The 27,460-nt window shown below is 49.0% G+C and overlaps 3 protein-coding genes across 10 annotated transcripts in view; 2 read left to right on the top strand and 1 right to left on the bottom strand.

The window, feature by feature from the left end:
- RUFY3 (RUN and FYVE domain containing 3) overlaps positions 1–15,491 on the top strand; it is a 51,805-nt gene extending 36,314 nt beyond the window's left edge. For 4 of the 8 annotated variants that reach the window (XM_075089990.1, XM_075089992.1, XM_075089993.1 and 1 more), the window contains exons 9-18: positions 552–644; positions 1,375–1,455; positions 2,064–2,231; positions 2,977–3,074; positions 6,531–6,650; positions 9,557–9,659; positions 11,469–11,548; positions 12,871–12,898; positions 13,895–13,969; positions 14,695–15,491. In XM_075089990.1, the coding sequence (XP_074946091.1) occupies positions 552–644; positions 1,375–1,455; positions 2,064–2,231; positions 2,977–3,074; positions 6,531–6,650; positions 9,557–9,659; positions 11,469–11,548; positions 12,871–12,898; positions 13,895–13,969; positions 14,695–14,838 (990 nt within the window). In that variant the 3' untranslated portion in view covers positions 14,839–15,491. Of the gene's footprint in view, positions 1–551; positions 645–1,374; positions 1,456–2,063; positions 2,232–2,976; positions 3,075–4,127; positions 6,341–6,510; positions 6,651–9,556; positions 9,660–11,468; positions 11,549–12,870; positions 12,899–13,894; positions 13,970–14,694 lie in introns of those variants that run through there. The other 4 variants (XM_075089995.1, XM_075089996.1, XR_012660137.1 and 1 more) reach the window with 3 other exon arrangements.
- Positions 15,492–17,534: 2,043 nt separating this feature from the next.
- Positions 17,535–25,882, bottom strand: GRSF1 (G-rich RNA sequence binding factor 1). Its single transcript, XM_075089997.1, has 10 exons — positions 25,670–25,882; positions 25,159–25,303; positions 24,132–24,287; positions 23,700–23,840; positions 22,154–22,283; positions 19,597–19,757; positions 19,328–19,452; positions 18,496–18,631; positions 18,196–18,279; positions 17,535–17,668 (listed from the first exon to the last, which is right to left on the bottom strand). Exons 1-9 carry the CDS (start codon positions 25,853–25,855, stop codon positions 18,221–18,223), a joined length of 1,239 nt encoding a protein of 412 aa, XP_074946098.1. The 5' UTR covers positions 25,856–25,882; the 3' UTR covers positions 17,535–17,668; positions 18,196–18,220.
- A 510-nt stretch (positions 25,883–26,392) lies between these two features.
- MOB1B (MOB kinase activator 1B) overlaps positions 26,393–27,460 on the top strand; it is a 47,164-nt gene continuing 46,096 nt past the window's right edge. Inside the window, exons 1-2 of the mRNA XM_075090000.1 lie at positions 26,393–26,635; positions 26,728–27,309. The gene's annotated coding sequence lies outside the window, so the exon portion shown is untranslated. The remainder of the gene's footprint in view (positions 26,636–26,727; positions 27,310–27,460) is intronic.

The raw sequence follows: 27,460 nt of genomic DNA, 5'->3' as shown, positions 1-27,460 counted from the left end.
ATCATGCTTCTCACGCCCAAACGTTGAGCGTCTCAGAGCTCAGATGCTCTACCTAGCAGTGTACCCAAACGACTGAAGCTTTAGCAAACCCATGCAAGCATTCCTTCTCGGGTTATACATTTCAATTGCTAGAAGTCAACAAAAGTTAGCTGCCATGTGCTCACATTTTTCCTTTTGTTGTCTTTGGCAAGGGAAGGGGAATGGACCGAGGATTTCTGTTGAGGTGTGCTACCCAGGTGTTATGCAGTCTGGGAGGCAGAGACCTGAAAAAGTCAATAACTTTACTGAAACACAGGAACCGAAATAGGTTGGGAAGTGTCCGTTTTAGCTAATAACGGAAATCCATCACGCTGGCACTACCTGATGCTTTTTCAGGTAGCCTTTCTCCATGTTAGAGGCCAAGCTGTCTTTTGCCACTCAAAATGTGTTGGGTTTTTTTTCCTCTCTCTGTAAAAAAAAAAAAAGTACAGAAAATGTGTCTGGAGAGGTGCAAAAACGGCCAAAAAATGGTATGTTTTTGGTATGTTACTGTTGTTCTGTGTTTTTCACAGCTTGCAGTTGCAAACAACAGGATTATTACCCTGCAAGAAGAGATGGAACGGGTTAAAGAAGAAAGTTCTTACATCTTAGAGTCCAATCGTAAGGTTGGTGTGTGTGAACAAGTGCTGAACCTTTTGGGCAGTCCCAGCCCAAATTTGACCGAGAAAGGGGTGTTTGGAGTAGACTTTATTTCCTTACATATCTCTCACAAAAACTGCAGTAGAGAAGAGTGACTCCAGGTGGGTCCTCCGCAGGGGGTAACAGATGGACCCTGGCTGCAGTAAATCCTGCCTGGCCGTGGCCAATTGAACTGTGAGCGTGCACGGGGCCGAGAGCTAACTCAGCACATTCCTGGCTTGCTGGGCGGAGGTGTCAGAAGGGACAGGAGGAAGGATGATTTACCGAGGGGGTAGCAGAAAAATTTGGACATAGGGGTTCTGCTTTTTTTGGCCTGAAATGCTATTCTTTTGGAAATCAAGGGGCAGAATCGCCAGTGGGGTTTTTTTTGTTGATTTACTTAAAGTGCTAGTAACTATGGCAGAATCTGGTTTTAGCTTTAAAATCTGTAACATCTTTTTCTAGGGTTTTGTAACCGTACTCAGTATATTGTGAAACTTCTGAAAATTTACTTCATATCCATAGAAGTGCACCGAGCGCCTTGGGGAAACAGGGAGATAGGGACATTTCACGTGGAAGCTGCACTAACTGAACGGAGCTCTGAGCTCTGATAGTTGCAGAATTTGTTTTTGAAGTGGTGGGAAAAGCACATAATCAGCACGTGTGAGGGTTGATAGTATATCATGACAGGCTAATTGGGTGTCTTCATTAACTTAGGTCACTAAAGACAGAACTGCTGACGGACATGCGCTGACTGAGGCACGAAAACAGTTAAAGGAGGAGACCCAGCTGCGGCTGGTAAGGACTGCGTGAACTTGGAGCTCACTAGAAATGGCTTTTTCAAGTCAATCACTCTGGGAACTGTTTGGCCAGGGGATTTCTTTCTTGCCCACCTGCTTCAGTCTGATCCGAGCCAGTCTTCTCAGAAGCAATGTTAATTTGGTGGCTCTACGGGTCAGTTTGAGGTCTGTTTCTCAGAACAAGCAGAGCACTTCCATTTTTTGGGTCTGACAAATCCTCCCTGCAGATAAGGATACTGCTGCTATCTGAACTGTTATTCAATACAGTGTGTTTAGCTGGTAGGGACAAAAATGTCTGAGCAGGATGTTTTTAGGAAATAAAAGTCTGCCAGCTATTTGCTGGTCTCCTCCATCGGGAAGATGGGCCTGTATAGTACTTCCTGACTCTGCCAGTAATGCTCTTTACGTTGCTTTAATATTGGACTGAAAACATGGATTTGTTGCCCTTAATTGTCTTTGATGGGTCACTTCTGTAACTGCGACACTGTGGCGATGCAGCGTGCTTCTAGGTGCTGACTGTGCTGGCAGGAGCACCGGTGAAGGGTGGTTACCTCACGGGTGGTGAGGAGAGCTGGCTGGTGGTGCTGACTGACCCGTGTGTTCCAGGATGTGGAGAAAGAGCTGGAGGTGCAGATCGGGATGCGACAGGAGATGGAGCTAGCCATGAAGATGCTGGAGAAGGATGTTTGCGAGAAGCAAGATGCGCTGGTGGCGCTCAGACAGCAACTGGATGATCTCAGGGCCCTAAAGCATGAGCTGTCTTTCAAGCTGCAGGTAGGGAAATAAGCTAATAAAAGGCAGTGAATTCCAGATAAAGGTGATTGCTCTTGTTCTTTTCCCCCTCTGTCTGTTTAAAAGGTGCTAGGTGTGGAGGTGTTACTGGCCATATTGTGCACTTCTGTCTTGCTGCAAGAAAGCTGTAGTACTTGAACAACTGAACGTATCAGAGGCTAAAGGCAAACAGTTTCTCTGCAGAAGGACTCATGATGATGCAGGAATATGTCTGTGTTACCGGGGAAAGTATTTTTTCTGTTTTTGTGCTACAAAACCTGAGCCACGATAGCTTCTGTTCCAGTACAGTCTAGTATTTGGAGGCAGATGGTGTAATTACATACATTACCGTGTGATGACAAAAGCAGAGTCTTAAAACAAAGAGCAACACAAAATGCTCAGAAAGAAATCCTAAAATAAACTTCAGAACAGGAGAGAGTTGCTTCTGCTCTCCTTGGGCCAATCCTTGAGTGCAAAACAGTGGAATGATATTAGCAGGTACTGCATAAACACATATTATACAGGAAGCTTCGCTGATGACGGTGTTGCCCTATTGTGGGGTGCAGACATAGCCCACGCCTGCATGGCAAGATGTTTGTCCTTGCAATATTGACTGGCATTTGCTTTCTGAGCACCTTGTCCTGCCTCTTTGGCTTCTGCCCCTCTCGTTTCACGTGCCGCGTGATTTATTGTGGTTTATTTTGGTTTTACTGCTGCTTACAAAAAACCACTATGCTACTTTTTCCAGAGTTCAGACATGGGAGTGAAACAGAAGAGTGAATTAAACAGCCGCTTGGAAGAAAAAACAAATCAGATGGCTGCCACCATCAAACAGCTTGAACAAAGGTAAAAAACGAAACTTTTACAACATATAATAACATGTGTATTCTAGTGGTAGTGCCCCGCTGACCCTGAATGGACCAGGTGAGAGTCGGAGTGAGGAGAGCTGTAATTTAGTGAGATGCTGTTAGGAGCAACGTTTTGCATGCTCAGGAGGGCTTCCATTAGAAAAAAATATACTACTGAACCAGTAATGAACATAGCAGCTTTGTTTGTCTACATCAGCTGCACTTCTTTACATTATCCAGTCATTAAAAGCCAATCACTCTCTCTGATAGCGCTGATAAAAGATAGAGATATGACCTTGTAGAAGTGCTTGTCTGTTAATGGCAGTATGACAGTGGGAGCAGGAAGGACAGGCGTGCAGCAGAGGCCAGGCTCGGAGCTGCCTGGTTGTTCCAGATCTCTCTGGCACTGTTCTGAAAAAAATACCCCCAACTGAACCACTCTCTTCATGAACGGCTTTCTGAGGAAGGTGAACTTGGAAAAAATCCTCAAGTGAAAGTAAAGAGAGGAAGACGAGAGGGCAGCCTGGCTGCCGCTAGAAGTTGATAAAGATAGCCTGTAGGTATAATATCCATTTAGACTGGGACAAGTTCCACCATAATGACCATGTTGCTGTCCTTTTTACTAATCCTCATGAAATTAGGAGAGCCTCAGCATCCAGGTCAGATGGATTCGAGAAGGAGCAGTGCTCCTTTTTCCCTTTCGCTTTGTTCTCGAAGCCAGGCCTTGCCGTGGTTTGGCCAAAGGTCCAGAACTTCAGCCTCTGTGAAATGCCTTGACTGTTGTGCGAGCTCTGGGAAAATCAGGGGAAAGCATAGCTCTCGGCAACCTGTCCTGTCCGGGACTTAGTGAGTAGGGCATTGCACTAAATGAATGGTCTCAGTTTAGGGTTTATGTTGTGAATGGTTCTTTATGAAAAAGGTCATTTTGTCTGTAGAGAAAACTTGTGTTTTGTGATGTTTAATGATATTTACTCAGCTAATTGATCTGCTCTTTTTCTCTTGCTGTTCTTATTTTTCCATTTTCTCATCCTCCTCATTCTGACTTACACAGTGAAAAGGATTTGGTGAAACAGGCAAAAACCTTAAATAGTGCAGCAAACAAACTGATCCAGAAGCATCATTAGACATTTTTGTCTGGTCACCTCACAGCTCTGACATCAGAACTCATTTATGAGGGGAGAACTTGAGAATTGCTAAAAGCAACTGTTAAAAATGTTAATTGTCACCTAAAGTTGATTTGGAATTTGCTGAATTTTTAAAATCAGTGAGCTTTTCTTCAGAGGTTTAGAGTCGGGTATAACAATCCCTAACTTTGCCATTTAAACTGTGTTAAAGTACCGATGAGTTGGCCAATAAACACTCCAGAAAAGCATAAGGAATGGGAGATATGTGGCTCTGTACATCCCGGTGATGCATACCATATACAGCAGCACAAGTCTTCAGCATTTATGGATACTAGGTGTGTTGGTCAAGCCAATATCAGATTGGCCAGCTCTGGAAAGTCAACTAGTTTTCTGTGTTACCCTTTTTGTGAAGTAGACAAAAAAAAAGCATCCCTGGAAGTTGTTGAAAGTAGTTGTGTGCGTAGCCCAAGCCGTTACCCATCCACTTCTGTTCTGTGGGTTCAGCCCCGAGTCCCAGACAAACGGGCGCGACCCGATAGCTCATCACCGTCAAGACCAGCCCTCTTGTATCCGAGATCCGCTTGCAATGACTTTGCCTTAGTGACTTGGTGGGAGGGTGGGCACTTACGACTTATCCTTATTCCTTTAAACTTCATGTGTCCAGAATTAGTAGTTAGGTGTCTTAGAGTAACATGATAGAGTGGTGAGTTCAGTGGAAACTTCCTTATCTTCGCATTGCCTTCTACCTCTGCCATGAATTCCTCTAAACGTACGGTGCGGTTCTTCCCGACGGAAGGAAGCTGAGGAGAGGTGTTTTGGTAGGTCTCTCCTCTTCCTAGAAAGGGAGGTTACACGCTTTACAAAAAATAATCTGATCTTTATATTCTATCGGCTAAAAAACAAAAACAAAAAAGGAACAAAATGTGCAGTGGTGGGGAGTGGAAATGGTAACTTGCTACTTGACCATTCCTTGTCTGAGTAGTTTAGTGGTTTAAAAGGACGAGTTGCCTTTTACTATTACACTTCTTTCATTTGCTTCTGAGTTTCTGTTGCTTGATACAAATGGAATTTGCTAATGAAAGAACAGCTAAAGCTTGGAAACAGCTCTGAGTAGGAAAAATAATTGCCGATTTAACACCCCAGTGCAAAACTTGAAGTAACTGTAGCTTGGACTCTTAGACAAGTATCCTCTTCCCTGTGGCTGCAGAAGTTCACTGTCCTGGCCTGTCACAGGCTTTAGGTTACAAGGCCTCCTAGAGGTTATTTTTTTTTCTTTCAGGAAGATCACACTTGGGGGGTTTCAGTGCTGGGTAAGGGGTTTTTGCTCTGGCGAGATGCCTGTGGAAGTCCTTTGGTGCCGGTTCTCCCTTTGTCCAGTGGGATAGGGCTCCCTGGGGCAGCGGGTGGCAAAGGTGACTGAAACGCAACTGGGGAAAGAACACCTATGGATTCTCACTAGGTACGTTTTTAAAAATCTGTGAAGCTCAGCCTAGTCCTCCTGTACGCGAGCGTGTACCACCGCTTAGCTTGTTTAATGGACTCCCGCACACGGGCAGACTTGGAGACCCATTTTAAATCTCTACACGATGCCCAAGTCGCATGCTTGGACGTATGAACTTAACCTTCAGTAACCTTTTACTAGAAACTCATTTTAACTACCTGGAGAAAAATAAAACAACAATAAAAAGGTGGAAGCTTTCATCAAGGTATCCAAATAGCTAGTTAGAACAGCGAAATCCCCTGGCCCTCCCCAGATTTCGTCTGTAGAAATAGGGGATTGGGCTGGTTTTGTTTGCTGTCACAGTAATGCTAAAATAAGCCAGAATTAAAAATCTGGCCGTTTCTGATGTCAGGCCCGAAGTGGGAAATGCTTTGGTGTCCTAACACCTGGGCGCCTGAGCCCACGTGCCAGTCGGTGGAAGAGACCAGGAAAATGCACTAATTCTCAATATAGTAGCTAACCTATGTTGCAAGTTCCAGTTATATGTGTAAAGCTGAAATGTAACGTAAATTAAAATCAAATTTGACTTAAAATTCTGTGTACTTGAGGTTTGCTTTGAATCTGGATAAAAGTGATGTTTTCTGTTTCTCATCTAATGGCTGTAAACTGTAGTAGTAGAATAAAAACTATTGAAAATCAGAGCTTCTGCCTGGTTCACCTACATTTTGCTTTTTCTTTAAAATATTTTCCTCCTTTCCATTGTTTTTACCATTCCTTTTTTTTTTGGCTTTACCTTTTCACTGGGTTTTTTTATTTGTTGGTTAAACTCGGTCTTCCTCCCCACCATGGCTTTTGTTTTTTATCACAAGTTCATGTGGCTCAAATCCAGATTGCGACAGGCAGAGAAGGACCGTCAGTTGGCCCAGCAGGACAACCGTCTCTTCAAGCAGGAGTTTGGGGACAAAATCAACAGCCTTCAGCTACAAGTGGAAGAGCTCTCCAGGCAGCGGTGAAGAGAACCTTTTCTAATCTGTTTTCTGGGCAGTTCTTAATGTGTCTAGTAGAAAGCGGGCTGGGCAATCGCAAAAGGGAGGTGGGGGTTGGAGGCGGGAGGGACAAGTGGCGTTTTGGAAGCCAGGCAGGCATCAGCTCTGGGGAGGTGAAATGCTTTTTGAGGTGGCAAGTCTTTTAACATGCGTGTCTTTAGAGTTACGACTTGAAAAATCAGATTGGAAGAAAATGCCGAAGAACCACGTGCTCAGCAGGAGCCACCGGCAAAAGTACAAATCTTACGTGGCGCTGCAGTATCGGAAGCAGGTTGCAGAACTTCTCTTGGGTGGAAATGAGACGTCAGAATGTTTTTCTGAATGCAGAAATGTCCATGGGGGCTCTTTCCGCACTGCGGTTAGATTTGTTGGGCATCTGCCAGTAACGGTCTCTTCCGAACGCCTGCTGCGCTAGGGATGCAGGGCAGGGATCGCCACACGCAGCAAAACCCATTTGGGGTGCTGGGTAGGTGCTCAGTCTGCGCTGAGGTTGCGTTGCAGGTTAGCCTGCTCTAGGGGGTGAGAGTTAGCGGGACGTGCGCTTCAAAGCGCAGTCAGGTCTCCAAGGGCAGCAGAGACCTCTCCAAAGTCTAGCTTTGCATCAGACTCTTTCCAATGTAACAATGTAATTTGGACTCCAAAGCTAACACAAAAAGCAAACAAATCGCGGCTCGTCAGCAGGGATGTAGCAGCGAAGTCTTTGCCTAGAGCTAGCGCTGAAGAGTTGGGAGCAAGGGAAGCGATCCAGGCTGTCAGTCGGACAAACAGTGCTGTGATTTTGTTTTCCTTTCTATTTTTGTCCAGCTGAAACTGGTCTCAGTTTTGCTGGGAGGCAATCAAAAAGTTGGGAACCAAATGTAGAGAACTCGGTGAGAGCTATCATGTTTTCCCCTGCAGTATCATCAGTTTACCAGTATCAGGAAAACAGAGAAACCCTCTCACCTTAAAATAGAAGAGCGTCTCTCCTTCTGTGGCCGTGACGCATCTTCTGTTTGTTGCAAGGTCGCTGGGATGAATTATCTGGAGGTGTTGCTGGATACATATTTTTTTTGTCCCCTCCTCCCTTCCTGGCACAGCTTTTTGTCTCCATTTTCAAAAAGTTACTGAGGGTACCCGCAAAGCCAGCAAATGGCTTCTATCAGAGGCTGGTGCGAGGTCTGGGGCGCGCGTGGGTGAGCTTAGCAGTGGTGTTGGGTATAAACAGGGAGAGCATCCTCTCTGCGTACGCACCATACACCGAGTAGTTCAGCTTAGCTGCCTGGGGAGGACATTTGCAAATTGGTCTGTTTTTGCATCAGTCAGACTCTTCCTGATTCTTCCCTTGCTCGAGCTAAATCAAGGTGACAGCATGGTAACGATTGAACCTCCTTTACCAGGAGGCTGTACTGCTTTATTGAAGTGAGTTTCTAAAGCAGTGGGTTTCTGGAGGGTGCTGTGGTGGGCAGTCTGGCTTGAATGATATTCTTTTAGGAGGAAATGGGGCTTTTCATGTTTGTGGTGCTGGTGGTTTTATCTCAAGTTATAAAGAAGAATTCTCTCGGTTAGCTTTTAAATGTCAGAGGATTCATTTCTGGATCTAGGTCTCCGCCAGCTTTACTTGCTTCAGTTAGGCTATGTAATTCATGAGGTTGTAGTCGTAATGAGTTACTTGAAAAACTGTTGGAGTGGTATGGAGGCTAACGAGGGTAATAATGGATGCTGTTGGCTTTAACAGCAATGAGGATTCTGAATGCTTTTTAGTACAAGCCTTGCCACTACTTTTACCAGCAGATACTCACTTTCTAGGCTTAGATTGGGGCGCAGGGGTCGTTCCCTACAGCAGCTACCGTATTTCACTTGTAACTATTTCAGAAAGTGGGGTTTCTGGCACTTTGGTCCCCGATGGCCCGTGTGCTCCAAAGCTTTGTCGCTGTCACGTGCAGGCAGGGTGCAGTCGTGGTGGCGTTGAGCTTTCTGGTGGCCCAGAGTAAAGGCTCTGCGATCCACAGCTAGACCTAGAGTCACGCTTGTCTTCAGCCCTCTTCAGGCTGCGACAGGGACCTCAGATGTGCTCGTTCGTCTGTCCTTGACGATTAGTTGTCCTCACGAATATGAATGTGCTGCGCTCAGCCATGTCTCTTCCCTGCGGCTCGGTGTAGCAGAGCAGATGAGCGGCTCGACTGCTCAGCAGTCTTGAAGGAGCACGTGCCATCCCTTCGTTACAGGTTACGCCAGACCAGGGAGTGGATTGCAGTCTGTAAAACAGCACACGCATCCCGTTTTCAGCCCACGGGGCTTGCCTCTCCTATTCAAGCCCATGTGCTGACCTGCTCGTATCCTGTTGCTCAGCCAACGTTGGCAGCAGAGCAGGCTGCAGAACCCTCCTGGTGGGAAGCCCTCGGCTGCTCCACGAGGACAAAGCCCCACGTTCAGATGCGGTGTCAGAAGAATTGCCGCAGCTCTCAGGCTCCTGTGTTGGATGGCTTGGAGAAGTGGTCGAGGATGTTGGCTTTGGTTTCAGAGCCTGTCCTGTAGCAGACGACGTGCCGAAGAAAGTCTTTTTGAATGGGGCACTGATCAACAGTTCTGTAATAGATGGATAACTAAGTATTTTTTAAGGACTTGCAGACATAGTCTACAGGTTTATTTCCTGCAAAAATTTACTAGAACTAGATGAAGCACTCCTAGATTTTTCCATCCTGACACATTATGGCTTCACACACTTCCACACACTTCACAAGGCAACTTTTTATTCGAAGAGGTAGTTTTCAGTTCTTGAGTTGGGGTTTGATTGCTGGAGTGTAAAGAGAGGGTTAATAGGACGTAAGCTCTCGATGTCAAGTGTTACAAAGCCAGAGCCTTTATTCACAATTCCACCTCGACGTTCTAGGAGCTACCTTGAACTGGAACTGAAGCGGGAAAGAGACAGATGGTCACACAGTCAACAGCGCAGCCAAGAAAACAAAAAAGGCGCAAAGAATTGGCTAAGACAGGTAATGTGACGTTTTTTTATTCCTGGCTTGTGTTTGGAGTATAGTATCATTTTGATCGTTTGCTTTTCCGGAGCTTTTTTAGGCAATAAATATGAGCGGTTGATGTGCCATAACAAAATGAGCTTTGGAACACTTTTTTACACACACTAAATAGGCAGCTTATTGAGTTGAGCCTCACAAAAATATTGCAAGCGATACACTTGACTGCAGAACACCGGTTTCCTCTTCCAAGCTGGGAACCGGACACGATCTTGACAGTGATTGTGGTTTTCCTTCACTGCTTTAATAAAACCAAGTGTAATATAGCAGGAGGGATGCTGTACAGGTTACGTACTATGAAAAGCGAACTGGCTCGTTTTTGTTTTTTGCATCGTAAAAAGGGTAATTCTCCCAAAAGAGGTAAATAGTAAAACTTGGAAGATAATTTTATCTCTTGAGGGCATCACAAATCATTTTCAGTGCTCTCTTAGTGCCGCGCATGAGTGAATTCAGTGTTCCTTAAAGCCAAGCGCAGTGTTCATCTCAAGAGTAAAACTCACAGTCCCCAACTGAAACTCCCTTTTTAGCAGTAAATTGGCCTTTGAAAGTGAAAATCCGCTCTGCAGCTTTTCCTGTAAAATGAAACAGGCTCTTTTGCTTGGAATTGGCAGTAAAACAGTTGTTTTGGAGGACGAAACCTGTAACCACGAGAAGTGTGAAGTAATAGAGGTGGTTTCCATAGTTCTCTTGTGTGCTGTTGCACTTGAGAGTTGCCTTCACGGGGCTCCCCTGGGCTGCTTGAATGATTCGGTTTGTTTTTTTTTTTAACCAATTTTACACATAACTTCAAGTGACTTACGCACCATGAATCGTTTCTCAAAAAGTCACGTTTGCTGTAGCAGAAGAGCTGTAATTCAGCAGAAGGATTCGGGAGGTAAGTGCGATACAGTTGGCTGGTAACAATGAGAACAAGAAACCCCCAAACCCAAAACTTGGTGGTCTGATCTAGAAAGGAAAAGCCGGTTAGCTCTCTGGAAGGCAGAAGAGCTGCTTTCCTTTGCTGACAGCCTGTCACTGGCCTAGAGACCAGGTTACTGCATGGGGTTATTGGCCTTCAGTAGGCGAGCGCCGTAGCGCCAGCGGGGTGTTCCCGCTAGGAGTGAACGGGCCAACGTGCAAAAAGCCATTTCAAAACGGACTCCTCTTTTTGCCGTGAAACTTGTAGGTGGTGCTTGGTCTGGGGGAGGTTTGCATTCGCAGAAACTGAAGAGCTCCGCTGAGATTGTAGTCGCTGTAGTGCATGCGTGGGCGATCGTGCCAGCGCTTACCGTGCCGGCGGGCGGCTGGGTTCTGGCAGCCATGCTTGTGTGGTGTTACACAGATTTACGGCTCGGCTGTGACCCAGGTCTTAGCCGGGGCGGAGGGGAGGATTGGTCCCCTTTCCTGGCTGAGAGGATTTGTCTCGCTGATCAGTCTTTAAAAAGCCTGTTCCGCCTGTTTACCTTTTCAACCTCCGCCGCTCAAATAACTAATGGTGACTGTGAAGTTTCTTGTACCTTCTAGTAAAAGGAGCTCATCGGACATGTTTAAGAGTCCGTCTCTAAAATGGGAAATCACCTTGTTGTGCACAGCAAAAGGAAAGCGTGCAGAGCCGCTGCCGGGGCGGGTTGGTGTTTGTGCACGTTCACGTGTCCAGGTACACCTCTGTGCCAAGGAGGGGCAGACCGGTGTTCCCGAAATGGATGTGTCGGGTCTCCCTTTGCAGCGTGGCAGGGGTGAAACTGGCGTCTTCATACAGTTATCTGATGGGTAAATGTTTCCTTCTGGCAGGATGGGAAGCTCAAAATCCAGGAGGAAAGCGCTAAACTGAAACAGCCGCTAAGAGAGGAGAACAGCGTCCTGCCACACAAGTATGGAAGAATAGACATTTCAGTTTTGCCTTCTCCTTTTCTAAGTCCTGCTTCCCCCTTCTCTAATTTCTTTGCTGATGGGAAGTTTGGAATAGCACAGCTTCTCTTTTTAAAAAGAATTTTTTCAACCTTATGCCTTTTGTCGAGGTCTCTTTGCTGCTTTTTCATAGCGCTCAAAGGCAAGATGGAGGTGCTGCTGCTTGCCACCAGCGCTTCTGGACCTGAAAAGCCCTGTCTCCCATTTACCTTTTGAGTTTGTTTCTGTATAAATCTCCTGTTTACTAATTTTTCTTACTTAATGACCTTCCATAAGCCAAATGCTGCAGGGACTTGGGCCTTTGGTGCTTGAGTCCAAAGAGGTATCTGTGTTGGTGGGGAAAAGGAGAAGGGTTGGTGGACCACTGGCATTTGGAGCTAGGGACCAGTGGCTTCTGGACAAGAATAGAAGCTGCTGGAGAAAAAGAACTTGAAAAAATATTTCAAGGAAATGGTTGTATAAAAACGTCGTTGAGGTAATGTGTTTCTAAACTCCGGATTACAGAGGAGGACTCTTGTTGTAGGATTTGTGTAGTATTTCAAAGCTAAGTTTCAGATTTGGTTTTAAATTGAGAATACATTTTAAAAGCCAGAGGGACCAGCTCTGCCGTGAGGACTTTGCTCGGAGGTGGTAACAGCCTATTTGAAGTACTCTGAATGGCAGCGAGGCACCGCAGCGCTCTGACGCAGTGCGCTGAATGCCAACATAAACTGAATCAGAAAAGTTTTGTCTTAAAAATAGCATAAGCTCGATTCAAATCTGCTTTAGCAGATACAGAAACCTTCCAGGCCTTAGATGCTGTTTTACCCCCATTTCACCTTGAGTGTTTAAGCAGCGTGAGCGTCAGGCTGCCGATTTATCTGGAGAGTCTCAAAACATACCGTTGCTGCCTGGTCACAGACGTAGGGGATCAAACTTCTCGCAGTAATATGTTTAAAGCTAGTTCTAAACTGCATTTGTACTGTCTAAGCAGCCTTTTGTATCTTCCTGCTCCCTTTGGTCTGCTCTCCTGAAGGTGTTCTGCAAGTTTTCCTCTTGCTCTTCCCAGTTAGCCGGGGGTGCTGCATGTCTAAACAGCACCAGACACGTGCTGCCTCTTTGCTTCGCTGCTTGACGAAGCTCGTGAGCGCCTCATCTCTCGCGTGAGCAGACCTGGGAGCGTGGCTTTGAAGAAACAAACCCCAAAACAACAGGATGAGGGAATTCTCTGATAGTCCAGGTGTTTTTCTTAAGCGTAGTGGAGACTGAAGTGCCAGCTCCGAGTGACGATGGTGTTCTCTTGCAGGTTACTGAGCAGCGCACAGGAAGAGCAGGTTGGTGATTCTTTTTCTTGCACTGAAATGCTGAAGGGCAGGGGACTGAGGGAGCTCCTGGGTCGCTGCAGCATCTTCCCTGCCCAAATACCCTGAATCTTGTCCATCAGGTTTTGCCTTGGTGAGGATTTGTCTGTAGAGTCCATAGCAGCAGTCGTTCCCTAGTGGAAAAGCGCTGCTTATCTCATGAGCAAGGCTTTTATTTGGCAGCGCTGCCAACCTACGTGAGTTCATTTTGCCGTCTCAGCACAACCAGGTTGTTTTTTAACCTAACATTAACCCTTTTTGTTATTCCTTTGCCCCATGCCTTTCCTGGCTTGCTGTGTCTAAAAAGAACAACGAAAGCAGAATATAATTTAGTAGTTGTGAAAATGGCAGTGTTCAACCTCCTTGGTCTGGGCTGGGGTTTTGCCAGTTGCTCTTAGGCTCAAGGGAAGGGGTGTTTTGGTTGGTTGTTTTGTTTTGTTTTCTTTCCACGTATGTCAAATTGACCAGAATCCATTCTTTCTCCTCCGGGTGCTTGGCAGAGCACAGCTAGACCCCTGACTGTCCATGGGATGCTGCCACACTCGCGTTGTGTCCTGTCTCTGGGGAATTTCTCCATCTGTCAGCTTTCTCACAGTGAAAAAGATCATAGAATCGTAGAATCGTTAAGCACCGATGATCTTAAGGGTCTTTTCCAACCTTATTTCCTGCCTTGTTGCCAGGCCAGCAGCCTTGGTCTCGGCCTGGAAATCGAGCTGCCTGGGCCTCGGTTGACGCAGCCTCCCCGTCTGCCCTGTGGTGTAGCCGGCGCAGGGGTAGATCATCCTGCAAATGCACAGCGGTCCTGTGTGGCTGCAGGGAGCTGTGCTGGGAATGGAGAGGGGTTAAAAACACAAGCGTGTGAAATCTTCCTCCCCGTTGTAAGGTGCAGATCAGGTGCAGAGCTCTAATACACGTGCCATGTGGAGAGCTGTGTAAAGCAGAAAGTCTTGGTTTTCTTTTGGGGTTTAGGAACAGCTGTCAGGACCTGGAAGTGCCGAGATCTGCCAGCTCTGCCAGGAAGAAAGCAGCCGAAGCAAAAAAAAGGTAACTCCGGGGACTTGTATTGTCATCTGTCATCTGGTGAACGTGCATTTCCTCTGATTTCCATTCTTGAATAGCACAGATGTCTTACTGGTGGCTTGGGACCAAGAAATCCACCCTTTGCTGAAGTCCACTTTACCCCTGAAGTGAACTTGTTAAACAGTGGTTGCTGGAGGGTTCCCCACTCTGCTCTGTGTTCAGTGGTTTGGTTTTCCTTCCCCTTGAGCACTTCACTAAAAAGGGAAGAAGCTGCTCTTCCTTCTGGGATCAATCAGAAGTGAGAGTAGGTGTTAAGGCTTGTTGATTTCTCCGCTGAAGCCACCTTGCCTTTTTTCTCTTATTTTTATTCTTGGCTAAACCCCTCTTCCTTTCCTCAGCTTGTTACAGTGTGAATCTAGAGGGACTACAGGCACCTCTCAGGACAACTGCTGTGCTAGACCGAGTGAATTAAAACTCGAATGATTCATTTTTGGTAACTCCTACCTGCTCTATTACAAGCCTTCACCTACTCCCATTTGACCTAAGGAGCTTTGCTAGAAACTGGTCCTGAGCACAGGAGCAAACTTGGAGTCTGCAGAGGGGGACCCAAGTGGGGTTTTGGAGCACCTTTCTCTAGCCCAGTGGGGGATTTGGGTTGATGGAATGATGATGAGAGGCAAAAATCAGTTTCTTTGTGCTGTTTGTGTTTTGAGCATCTCTCTATAATTTTTCTCTCCCCTTTCTTGCAGAACATCTGCAAGAACTGTGGCGGCATCTTCTGTGAAGCCTGTTCGGCGAACGAGCTGCCCCTCCCGTCTAGCATTAACCCCGAGCGCGTCTGCAATCCCTGCCACAAGCAGCTCATCCAGCAGTATTCGACCAGTCCCTTGTAGGGGACGGCTTGCAGGGAGAGGTGACCAACAAATGGATGTTGCTGACGATGCTTTCTGGAGTTATTTGGGGGGAACGTGAAGAGAAGACACTTGCCTGTGTTCGCTGGAGGTCAGAGGGGAAGCAGCTTCATGGTGTTTACAGTCTCCTGTGACTAAAACAACAGTCTGGGCCTTCCCTGTACAAAAACCTGCCTGCGCTCAGACCTGAGCTTGTGCGGGGGAGAGCCGCTTGGGGGGCGTCACCGCAAATTATCCCCAGGGTGTGCCCGGGCAGCCTCAGAGCGCAGCTAGGACAGGGAGCCCTCCCCCAAAAACAGAGCTCTGTGTGCGCATGCGTGTGTCTGTGTGTGCAGGTCGGGATGGGTCTCGTCCTCCAGCGTGTGGTGTGAAAGCGTGCTGCTGTGCAAAGGCTCGCCGGCAGCGCCACGGGAGTGTTTTTAGTTCTCCTGTCTGGCTGCACGTGAAACACCATTTCCCCTCTCCCGGCTGCCTTTGACAATCTGGCTGAGGCGTGTGGCATCAGTGCCAGGGGTAAGGAGGGCAGGTAAGAGGCCAATAAATGCTTCTTAGCGTCATTTTTTTTCGCTCAGCCCTCTGGCCGTGGGCTTGCTACGCAAATCAGTGTTGGAAAATCAAATAAAGCTGTGAAATTTCTTCTGTGTTTCTGGGGGGTGGGGGGGTGTAGGCAGTTTCGATGTGAGAATTGATGAGCTGCACTGATCTGGCATGGGAGCGCCTCAGGGCACCTCTGACCTTCCCCTCCGAGACCCTCGCTGTCACTTTGTGACTACAAAACGGTGGTCAAAGCTAAGGCTGCGGCTGCGCTGCCTCCCCTGGTGCGCATCGGTACCAAATCCTCATCGTGACACAGGAGGTTTAGGGCCACCTCGATCCACCTCTCCCCCTCGTGCACGGGGAAGAAATCGTTGCAATAAGGCGGGCGTTTCACTTTATTTTGGTCAGATGCAAACACAGGTGAGATGAAACGGGAATGCTTTTCTCCTACTAGAAATTCTAATCTGAAACAGTTTGAAGAGGTTTCAAAGTTTGTGCTACATCACTGTTTGTTGCTCTTACCTCAAGGAGTTTTGTGTTGCTCCAAAAAGCAGTGGCAGCGGCTTCCTCGTGAAGCACGTAGCATGTCCTAGTTGTGTTCGGTCGGTTTTGTACTGGAAGCCTACTTTAGTCTTTAAGACCACAGAATATTTTGTAGCCCTTAGAAAACTGGCGTATTTATATGTGACAAATGCATTTGGTTTTGTACAAATTTTATTAGGGGTTAGCGGTTTGATTCCTCAGAGGGGATTTTCTATTAATTAGACTGGCTTGGAACCGCATTAAAAAGTGTGTCAGAGCTGAGGTTGTTTACAAGGCTGGTGCTAGCTTGTGCCAGGAGCTGCCCTCCTCTCGTGCCCTCTGGTGGGTGCCTGCAGCCACCCGACTTCTCCACCTTCTCTTGGCGCCCTTCAGCGCCAGAGCCCTTCACAGGGGGGCAGCCCAAAGTAGTTATTCCTTTTCTGCTCTTCCCTCCCCTCTCCCCCCTCCCCGCAGCATAGTTACCACATGATCTCCTTGGTGCTCTCCCTTAAAGTAGATCAGTAGCTGTAAACAGTGTTGAAATAGGACAGGGCTACAGCGCGGGTGTGGGCACGCTGCGTCGCTGGGGTGAGACACCAGAGATGGAGAAGATACTGAATTTAGAGTTACCGGTTCTGTCTGTACTGCGCACATCTGAGATTTCCAATTCCCTCATCCCAACCCAGTGTGACTCATCCCCCGGGGAGAAAGTGACACCCAAGCAATTTCCACGTTAGAGGATTGACCTGGACACCGGGCACGTACTGTAAATAATTTCAATGCTGGTTCTGTCCGGCATTTTGCAGCTCCAAAGCGACAGCTTATTTGTGGCCTGTACCGGGCTTGCGACTGCCCCCCCGCAGGAGCGGCTGCCACTCCGCTTGTTCGAGTGAAGCCTGGACTGTTGTTCATGGGGGAAAAGCAGGACAGCTCTTGAGCAGGTCCCCTGCGGCAAGGCGAGATCTGTGAGGGAGCCGGGAGGCAGCTGAAATCCCTGCAGAATGCAGCTCTGGCGGCTGTAATGGAAAGTGGCATTTCAAAAGGTCAGAGCGCGGCTGCGCTCGCCGCCAGCTGCCTGCGTCAGCGCTCGCCTCCCTCGCGGAGGCTCGGGCTCCTGGCACCGGCTCTGCCCACGAGGAGGGGACGCGACGCTTCGCGAAGCTGCAAATGTTCATGCCGTGTTTGCTCAGGTGCTCGTAATGCTGGAGCGGGGGTTCACACCTGGCAGTGGCACGGGGGGCAGCGGAGGGCAGGTTTTCTGGTGTTCGTTTTGTTCCAAGCAATAATAAAAACTTGATCACCTATAATGGCATCTCGAGTGGCCTTTCCATCGCGCCCTGCTTTGCCTACGCCTGCGGAAGGATGTCAAACCAGGCCCGGGATGACGGATGCTCAGGTGACTGAGGGAAGCGTGGTGGGAGCAATGAGGGACTGGCTACACTGCTGACTTCGTGTATGAGGATCTTAAACTGCCCTGGTTTTGTTAATTGCAAATACGGGTGTTTCATTAACACTTCGTACACCATTACGCAGCTGGAGCCTCAAACTGCCCCATCCTGCAGCACCTGCTGTTCCTCCAGCCCAGCTGCTTGCGCTTTCGCAACAGACAGTCTTGCCACAACAGGTCAACACAGTTTATTACATACTTTCATACGATGCTGAATGAAATTTTATACAGTTTATCCTTATTATCGAGCAGTGACACTTGTACTTGGTATTTACGCTCATACCCACGGAATGTGTTCGCTTAGGCCTAAAGAGAAAGGAAGAGAAAAAGGGAAAATCACTACCTTGCTGCAGCTTTCCTTGTTTCCAAATGCACGGCTGTGTTTTATTCTCACTTACTGTCTCCAATAATAGGCTAGTAGAATTTGGCAATGCTCTAAGAGCTCGCCAGAAAGGGTGAGCTGCCCCCCGTGGGGGCAGGCGGGCCCTTGGGGGGCAGTGCCCCTCACTTTCAGAAGGCAATGCATGGAAGCATTGCAAGTTGGCCCAGGCTGCCCGTAAAGGTCACAGGAAGGTTCTTTCCTCGAACATTCTGCCTCGGGGTTGTAGACCTGGGACACCCTTTGCCGCTGCCCCCTCACCACACGCCTTTTAGACCGAGGAATCTGGATTTGCAGGCCAGAGGACCCAGGCGTGCTGCCTGACTTCGGATTATCCGCCACGATCCCCTTCAGCCCCTCTAAAATTCAGCCTTTAAGCTAGCTGAAATCCAAAGCAACAGTAAGCCGGAGTTCCTCAAACCGGAACAGGAATGGCAGAGAACGATGCACTTACCAAGGGTGAGGCCACGCCACTGTCACTAGCAGTTGTCTTTTGCCTTTGGATGTTCATTCAGGAACAATTCAATGGCACTGCACTCTGGGGAACAATTTGAGAGGCAGGTTCTGTTCAGGGACTTGTATGCGTTACTTTCTTTTTTTTGCACAAAGCCAATTTCACATTACTTGCTAACTGGAAAAATCTACAGGTACGATGATTCTTTTGCACAGGGAGTTAACAGTAACTGGACAAGCTGCGCCAAACTACCCCGAGCGCAGAGTCTCAGGGCTGTAAGAGCCCCTCCGCTCTACTTACGCAGCTGTGACCCCTCCTTAGCCATCGCAGCCACTGCGTCCTCTTGGCTCTCAAAATGCACGTCCGCTTCTCCTGTGGCGTCTCCATGGGAGTTGTATGCTACCATAATCCTTGTGGGCTTCAGCGGGGCAAAAAACTGAGCAGGAGAGAAACAGAAGAGAGGTTTGTGAGAAAGAACTAGAACAGTACCACACCCTGTTACCATGAAACTATTTTTTCACTCGTAAAGCCTGCCCAGCGCTGGGGGAGGCTGAGCTCATGAGTAGCAAAAAGCCCCTTCTCCATATGGGGGGAGCGGTGGCACACCCCAGTAAGCTGTGCCCCCGCGTGCAGGCGCCCACCCTCTGTAGCTCCTGCCAGAGTAATTCTTAACAGGAGCAAAAAGCCTCACGCACACACGTTCTGTACATGTCAAAGTCGTTAAGTGTAGGTCCATTCACTCTGTGACACTGTATAGTAGAATGAAGTAAACTCTATTTAAAAAAAGACTGTGAAATTCATTTTTGTACAATCAGCTATGCTGACCCGTAGCTGAGATCATAAACAGCTCCTCAAGTCAAGGGGATGGCTAGGAAGACAGCCCAGCAACCTTTAGGCCAGTCTTCTGTATGGCGGCGAGCCTACCGCTGTTGTGCCCGCGAGGCCGCGGCGACCGGGGGCAGCCTGTGACCCTCAGCACGCTCGGGTTGCCGAGCGCGTGCAGCCTGAAGCCACGCGGCACCGAGGGCCAACACAGACTAATGAAAAATTTTGCCACTCCATCTACAATTTAATCAAGGGTTTGCGTTGCTAAAGACAACGGAATTCCATTCACGCGCTCGCTGTTACTCACATTTATTATGTCTTGGGCACTAGCTTGGGTGGGACAACCCCTCATGTGGACAAAGTGAAGCAGTGACGAGGTGGTTGCGGGTTCTGAAACGTGCCCAGACCTTTCCGTTCCTTCCCTGCACAGTTCTGTGGAACGGAGGAAAAAAAACATCATTAACGCTCGCAGTTACCCCCTCCCTCATGTGAAAGCTGCGCAGGGTCGGGCTCGCGGCAGACGTCGGGGTAAAATGAAGAGGCCTCAATGCACGGGCGCAACAGGGAGGGACTCACGATTTTCTCTCTTGGCCTCGCAGCCTCCCGCGTTGGTCAATCGACTTTGTTCAGCAACAGCTTCACGTTCGAATCCCGCTTTGCGGTAGGTCGCCAGCTGCTTCTCATAAGGCATGTGCCTTTGCATTTGATGTTTTCTACTCACGTACACTTCGATGTACCTAGAATCCAAAGGAACCACTTGCACCAAGAACGCAGGGCCCTGAGAAAGTCCCTTTGGGACGTTCTCCTGCCTCAGCTCTCATCACGTGCCAGGTGTGAGAGCCTCGGTATGGCGAGCAATGGTTTTGAGGAATTAAAATTTAAATGGCACAGTTATGTTTATGAAAGCCCTTGCCGACCTGCCCTGACAGCCGCACCCCGTCTGACCCCACGTGCTGTGAGCCGGGTTACCAGTTTGGTCTGGACAAAGGCTTTAGCTTACAGCCTCGCACAGGTACAGCCTTGCTTCTTACAGGAGCAGCATGAACCACTTACAAGACAGAATTCTGTTTTGTCACAGAAAGATGGCTTTATTTCCTTTGGAAAATGGTCTCGCTTTCTTTCAGAGGCACTTTTTGAGCCGCCCCATCCGCGAGCAGCTGGTTTCCCCTCACTGCGGCTCTGCAAACTGCGCTAGTCCCGTCTCCGCAACCCACCCAACCCCAAAAGAGATGGCTGGAACAGGCAGCCACAGAAGCTGCACTGGGTCATTTCAAACACGTCAGTGGAGCAGTAAGATTTTACATATTGCTATGAAAGGGATGATAAAATGTTGCGGGGTCGTGGGTATAACACCAATACATAATGCAACATGACGGGACTCTGGCAAGAGCCCACTTACACTGCAGAAAGGGGAAAAAAAGCACAAACGAACCCAACAACCACCCCTTATCTGTAGGTTCAGTCACAGTATAATATTGTGAAGCCTTGTATTTCTGCCCGCCCACCCCAGAACCCCTTAACTCAGCGCTGCCCACACTCATCTTTCAGCGAGCTGGCAACAGACCCAGCCAGGCCTCCCTCCCATCGGCCTAGCACCGCTAAATCGGGCGAATTCCCCAGCACCGAAGGAATAATGCGATGAAGTGGAGAACAAGGATGCCCAAGCGAGGCCTTCCTCCCTTCCTGAGGACACGGGCTACAGGAAGGGAAGTAACCCCACGCCGGGCTCAGCCCCAGTACTGCGCACGGCTGAGGGCCGCTGAAACCGACAGCCAGCAAGAATGAATCGGAGCAAACTGACAGCTGTTCTGGAAACCACTCAGTTTCTTGGCTAATCCCACAGAAACAGGTGTGTGAGCTCGGGTCGGTGAGTCACATCGCCTCTCGTTCCTTCGTGAGGAGGGTAAAATCAACGGCAGATTGACAAGTAATTAATCTCTATGGGAGGGAGGGAAGCGTGTCAGTTAATTCAATTACGGGGCACACCTACAGAGCAGCTGTGTCCTTTAAATGTGGGTGGGGGACACACACAAGGAGACACAGACTGGCGACAGGAAGTAGAAGGAAGTAGGTGTGGTGTAGGAGAAGTGGTAAAGTTTGGAGAGGTCTTTTGCTACCTGGCATTTAGGAAGGAAATTTAGCGGGTTATAAAAATCAGACACTTCACCAGGTGAAAAGCCATTTTAGGGTTCTGGGTTTTTTTTCCACTCCCCGAGTGCTGCTCAGGATTCTGAGGAAAATACTGGTATATGCTTCTGCTTGAGAAAGAGAGGCTCTTGTGAGAGAAGCATGGGGCGCAGGGCTTGGTGCAGTGGAAGAGAAGAGTTATGCATGAGTTGCTGAGGAAGGCCGACAGCCTGGGTGGATGTGGGCACCGAAGAGGCAGATGATTGCATGGCGTTGACCAGGAGGCAGCCTTGGGAATGGATTCGAGCCAGAGGTGAGCAGTATGCTGTGCTTTGGAGAATGTTCTCTCCAAGCAGAGACGCTGACCGTGCCTGGTATGGGGCCGAAGGGAAGGGTGAGGGTTGCCCAAACTGTGGAAAGCACCAGGGAACCTGTTGGAAATCTGGCGGGGACAAATGTCTGTTGGAGGAGGGAGATCCCCGCGCACCTGTGACTGGGGCAGAGGTGTCTGTCTAGTGCTCCCCACTCTCCATGCCATCACCTCATTTTTGCTGGGAGGAAACTGCCTGCAGGAACACTTAAAATGAACTGAGACTTTTTGTGAGAGGCGCCAAATTCCCCCAAGCTACAAGCGCTGAAGCTGCCTCTGCAGCACCCAGAAGCCTGCAAAAGGCTTCATCTTCTCTTCTCCAGTTTTGGCAACATCCTAAAGAAAACACCACCAGAGGGGGTAACACCTGGGTTACAGAGTATTTCAGAGGATGCTAATAAAAAAAAAACTAATGTTTGAAGCCACAGAGGAACAGGCTGACACCACTACGAGGAAGACTGAGGTATGATTTCTACTGAAATTTGAATCTAAAGTCTCAGTTCTAGGTTTCAAGGGTAACAAAGGCAGAAGCTTCCTTAATAATAATGTGAATATGGGATAGCCCAAGTCCGCAAGTCACGCAGCATGCTTCACGCCATGTCCTTCTACCCTCGTGACCCCCAGTGAAGCACCTACCTACTTCCCATATATTGTCTGTGTCGTGACAGGGCTTTAGCTGCCATATCAGGAGCTGCAAACTGCACGAAAGCTTCTCCTGTTCTTCTTTCCCCCCGGTAAACGAAAGCTATGTCAGTGATTTCCAAACCTGTGGAAGGGTGGCGAGAAAAAGGCATTTACAGGAACTTGTGTGCTATAGCTCAAAGAGGCATTTCTTCCCTTACTCTTCTGATTTTTCACAAGCCAATTGGGCAAATAGTTCTCAAACAACTGCCTGTGCTGGTACGTACCTTTTTTAAACTTTTTTTTAACTCCAATTTATTTGCGTTAAGCTAGTTTTCACAAAAGGCTGAATTGCCAGTAACAAATTAACTTGGAGCTTCAAGTAACTATGAAAATAACAAGTGAATCCAAGTTCTAGGCAACAAGGAGGACCAGAGCACAAATGTTCTTGACGTTTTCTCTTACTATTACGGTAATTTTTTCCCATCTCTTTAAAACCTAGGCCAAATTCACTGAACTTGAAGTTCTGTGCTGTATAACTTTCTTGGGGAGCCCATAATCCAGTCAATAGCGCTCTCTGACATGACACAGAGAGCGCGCTGGGCTGCACACCATGTACTTCTTTGCGCCTTGCTACTTTCTCAAAGGCTCTCCCCAAGCTCCTGAAGACATGGAACTACTTGCTCCACAACACTGCCCTAGTCATCTCCTGATAACTCTGCTACTAGATGCCTTCAAACATATTAAACTACTGGTTATCAACTGAAAAGGTTACTAGAGGTGGCCTTTGCTTTTGGCATGATGGTGGCTATTAGGAGCCTTAGTGCTATCGGACTCCATGTGCATGCCGTCCTGCAGTGGAAGAAGCTGGGGGGAAGAACTCGTTTTGGTTTAGTCTACAACTTTACCTTTACCTAAGAAAATGTCAGTTTATTTGGTAAAACCTAGAAAGGTTTCTTTCCTAATGAATGTAAGCAGCAACCACCTGGATTGCTCAAGCACTGAGCGTGGGACACAAGCGTGTGCACACATGCTGGGCAGTACTCGCTCTGCTGAGAACTGGTGCAGTTAACTCTCACAGCCATGGATAAACAAAAAACAATTGCTGTTAACAGTTTTAAGTGGGATGCATGCTCTAACTGGGGTGATTATCCAGCTGTGAGTGCCCGTGCCATGTTCACTTGGACTGTAACTATCATACAGGTGGTTTTTGCCTCTCTTAACTTTGCCAAATTACACACCAGTAGCAATCCAATTGAGGGTAAGAGGATGTAGGTTCCTCTCTCTGCTTCCCCTGGCCCCAAAAATGAGTGCTGCAAATACTGATCCTAGGTTAGACCTGCAGAAAGCCAAAGGTGCAAGAAACCCTTGCAGCCAAAAGCTTGTCCAGAAAACTGTAGTTACTTCTAGCTGCAGGGGGAGAGCAACTCGTTTTACTGTTTAAGGTGTTCAAGGCTGCGTGAGCTTTTGCCTTTCTCACTTGGAGGAAAAACAGCCTATCTAAGCATCAGCTTGGAGAAGTTAACGCCTCATAACCAAAGAGCACAGACCAGGCTGTTACCTGTGAAAAAATCTGTGATATCATCCTCTGTGGAGCTGAACGGAAGGCCTCTCAGTAGCACAACTCCATCATTTATGGCTTGTGACTCATCCCGCAGGCTTTGTAGTAAGCCCTCTACGTCACTGTCGTGTACTTCAAAAACTGCAAGGAAGAGAAGCATAAAGCGCGTTTTCCCTCATGGTACTCAGGAGGTGGCACTCCGCAGTTTCTTCCCGCCCTGCCCCATACCCGACGGTCCTGCAGCGGTGCCCCTCACTTTGCTTTTCCTGTCCAGCCTAGAAAGCTTTGGCTTAACAGTGCCTCGCTGGCTAACTTGCTGCTCTGTTGCCCACCCTGCACCTCTCTGTGCCAGCCCGCTTTATTATTCAAACTCTTCTTATACACTTTATTGTGAGTTTTCTTCCAGTGTAACTTCTGTCGTTTCAAACCCACCTTTCACATAGCGTGGGCCCATATATCTCAGGTGCTTTTCCAAGGCCCGCTGGACATCTGCTTTCGACTCCACCTCGATCAAGGCATCCCCCCTGCGTCTCCCATCCCTGTTTAAGAGGAAGTGTATGCCGTTCTCACCGTTTCGTATTCTACAGCCTAGAAATCAAGGAACACACAATACAGAAACATACGCAACTGCATCAGATGTGGGGGTCTTGCAACTGCAGATGAAAACTGAACATTCTCCATAGAGGCATCCCCCTCAGCAGAGTAAAATACTGTCTTGAAGCAAAGGATAAGAAACTCCTGTTGCTAACCTTAACACAGATTGTTTATCACAGGTAAGAAACTGATTTGACATCTACTAGCTTCCACAGCTGTATAACTGGATAACATATCTACTCATATTGTTGATAAACTTAATTGTTTCTGTCTGAAATTAAGAACAAATGCTATAGTTTTTCAGTCTCTATAGCTGTCCTTTCCTCCTAGGACTGCAAACTGACTTAGTTTAGTTCAGCAGGTTATTAAACCATTTAAAACTTGGATCTGACCATCTAGTCTACTCTGGAAAGAGGCATCATAATGTTATAGTATGGAGGGATCAGCCCTGAGAAGGTATGCCCAAGTCTATTAATTAGGCTCAGAATGCAACACTGAAATTTAAACTCCTAAGTAAAAACCGCCCAGTTTGTTTAAAAGAGGGGACCTGGGGAAAAAGCTAACCGTAACGTTTTTTAAAAGAACCACTTTGAATTGGATTGCCTGTGGGGACACAGATTAAGAAGGTAAAGACTTGCTCAGTTGAATATAAAATGCCATAAGGATGAGTTTCTAGTCACTGTCCAGCGGTCTTGGTAGTCGATTATGTTGATATGCGTAAACTGTGAATAATTTTGCAGCAATATTAAAAACTCGTCTTTCTCTGGCTAAGGATCTGTACATTTTCTTTCTGCTAACTAATCTTTAAACATTGGGTTCAATAACAGCACACCGAACAGTTACGCAGGAAAATTAAGTCCCGTACTATCAAAGAAGGTAAGCACGTCTTCCTCGGTGCAGGAGAAGGGGAATCCTTGCGCCCGGATGAGGAAGACATTCTCACTTTCTGCCCTGGGTGACTCGGGCTCCTGCTCCGAGAGGTGACCTTCCTGGGATGGTGCATCTGTGACCTGTCCCCGAAAAAAACACGAAAGAGTGCCGTGTTAAGAAGTGGAGGGGCGCAGCCTTCAGCTGCGGTACCCGCCTGCGCCCAGCGGTGGGGGGGGGGGGGCGGGCGGTACGGGGGTCCGCTGCGGGGGGGGGGGGGGGGGGGGCAGGCCGCGCGTACCCACGCCGCAGCCGCCACCCGCTGAGTGCGCCGGGCCCCGCCGCCCCTCCCGCGCGCCTCCCCGGCCCCGCTGCGGGGTCGCTCCAAGGCCCGGCGACCCCCGCCTCCCGCCCGACGGCAGTGGCGGTCGCGTCCCTGGCGGGGTCCCCGCTGCCTACCGCGGCCGCGCGCCGCCGCCATCTTATGCCCCGTCCCCACCGGCCCGTACCTGGCTGTAGCGGCGGGCGGCCGCGCAGAGCGGGGCGGGAGCCCGCGGCGCGCCCAGCCCCGGCCCGAGGAGGGCGGCAGCGGCGCTGGGGAGGCGGCGGGCGGGCGGCGGGCGCAGCCAGGGCGGCAGGCTGCGGCCCAGGAGCAGCGCGGCCAGGCCGCGGCGCGCTGCGGCGGCGGCGGCCATGGGCGACGGGCGGGGGCTCCGCCTCCCCTCGCCGGGAGGCGGCGGCGGCGGGCGGAGCGGGGTCCCCCCACCCCCGGGAGGGAAGTGCTTCCCGCGCACTCCGCCGCGCTTCTCGGGGTGAGGGCGCCGCTACTCACCGCTGCGTGCGGGCGGCGGCCGCTGCACGGCCGGGAGAGCTCCCGGCGGGGGAGGAGGAGGCGAAGCGATGGCCCCGGCGGCGGGGCTGTCCGGCGTCCCGCTGTGACCAGCAGAGGCCCTGCGGGAAGGGGGCGCGGTTGAAACGCTGAGCAGCAGAGGCGCGGGGGTCAGGGGTTCGCGGGAAGTTATTACCGCCTAATGTTCATTCAGAGTTTCTGTCACAGAATCCCAGAATGGCGGGGGTTGGCAGGGCCCTCTGGAGCTCACCCCGTCCCACCCCCTGCGTGAGCAGGCACACCCAGAGCAGGGGCACAGGGCCGCGTCCAGGCGGGGGGTGAATGTCTCCAGGGAAGGGACCCCACAGCCTCTCTGGGCAGCCTGTGCCCCTGCTCTGGCACCCGCACAGGGAAGGGCTTTGTCCTCATGTTCAGGTGGAACTTCCCGTGTTCCAGCTTGTGCCCGTTGCCCCTTGGCCTGGCGTTGGGCACCACCGGAACGAGTCCGGCCCCATCCTCCTGACACCTGCTCTTCAGATATTTATGAGTATTGACAGGATCCTGCTTCAGCCTTCTCCGGCTGAACAAACCCAGCGGTCTCAGCCTTTCCTCATAGGGGAGATGCTCCAATCCCCTCATCATCTTGGTAGGTCTCCACTGGACTTGCTCAAGCAGTTCCCTGTCCTTCTTAAACACCTAACTTTTTTATATTTTTTTTATATCAAACAAACAAAACAGGAAGGAAAACAACCCCACACTGTATCTGCAATGTGAAGTTTTCAGTCAGACTTAAGGACGACAACCCGTTTGCACCCCTCCCCTGCAGGCATCTATCATAGCGCTGATTTTTTTCCTCCTTGCTCCCATCCAAGCTTGACAGCCTTACATATTAGAGGCAGTACTGGCTGAACCTGTTTGTGAGGAGCATGTGACTTTCAGATGATCTGGAAAAAAAGTCCCGCTGTTATTGCTGCATCTGTCTTAAGGGATAAGGGGGAAGAGGCAAAACTGGCTTCTAAGTGCACACAGGGGGAAGGCAGGTCATGCTGAACCCAGAAGAAAAATACTTTGGATGAAGCAAAATGAGCAGGAAGAGAAAAGCCAAAAAAAGCCCGACAAAACCAACAAAGAAAAATCCACAGAAAAACCCCGAACCCAACAGTGGCGGAAGCCAAGGGACACTGTGGAGGATATCCGAGCGGTTGTTCAGAATGAGGACACGCCAGGCCTTCCTGGCATGTGGGCCCCAGCGTTGGGAAGATGGTGACAGGGAAGATCTTCCTCTTCTGTCCGGCATCCTGGATTTCTTGGGATCACCAAGTAAGAGTTGTGGTCTTGAGCCATCCCAGACTATCACTCAAAATACCGTGTTGGGCCTTTCAGATTGTAGTACTGCCAACCCATTAATTTCTCAGAAGCCTTGATGTTTCTTATCACCCTTTTGAACAGGTTAGCAAGCTATTTTAGGTCG

The sequence above is a fragment of the Phalacrocorax aristotelis genome, chromosome 4, assembly GCF_949628215.1.
Source record: "Phalacrocorax aristotelis chromosome 4, bGulAri2.1, whole genome shotgun sequence".
NCBI lineage: Eukaryota > Metazoa > Chordata > Aves > Suliformes > Phalacrocoracidae > Phalacrocorax > Phalacrocorax aristotelis.
The sequence above is the reverse complement of the archived record's forward strand: the minus strand, read 5'-3'. Positions and strand labels throughout refer to the sequence as shown.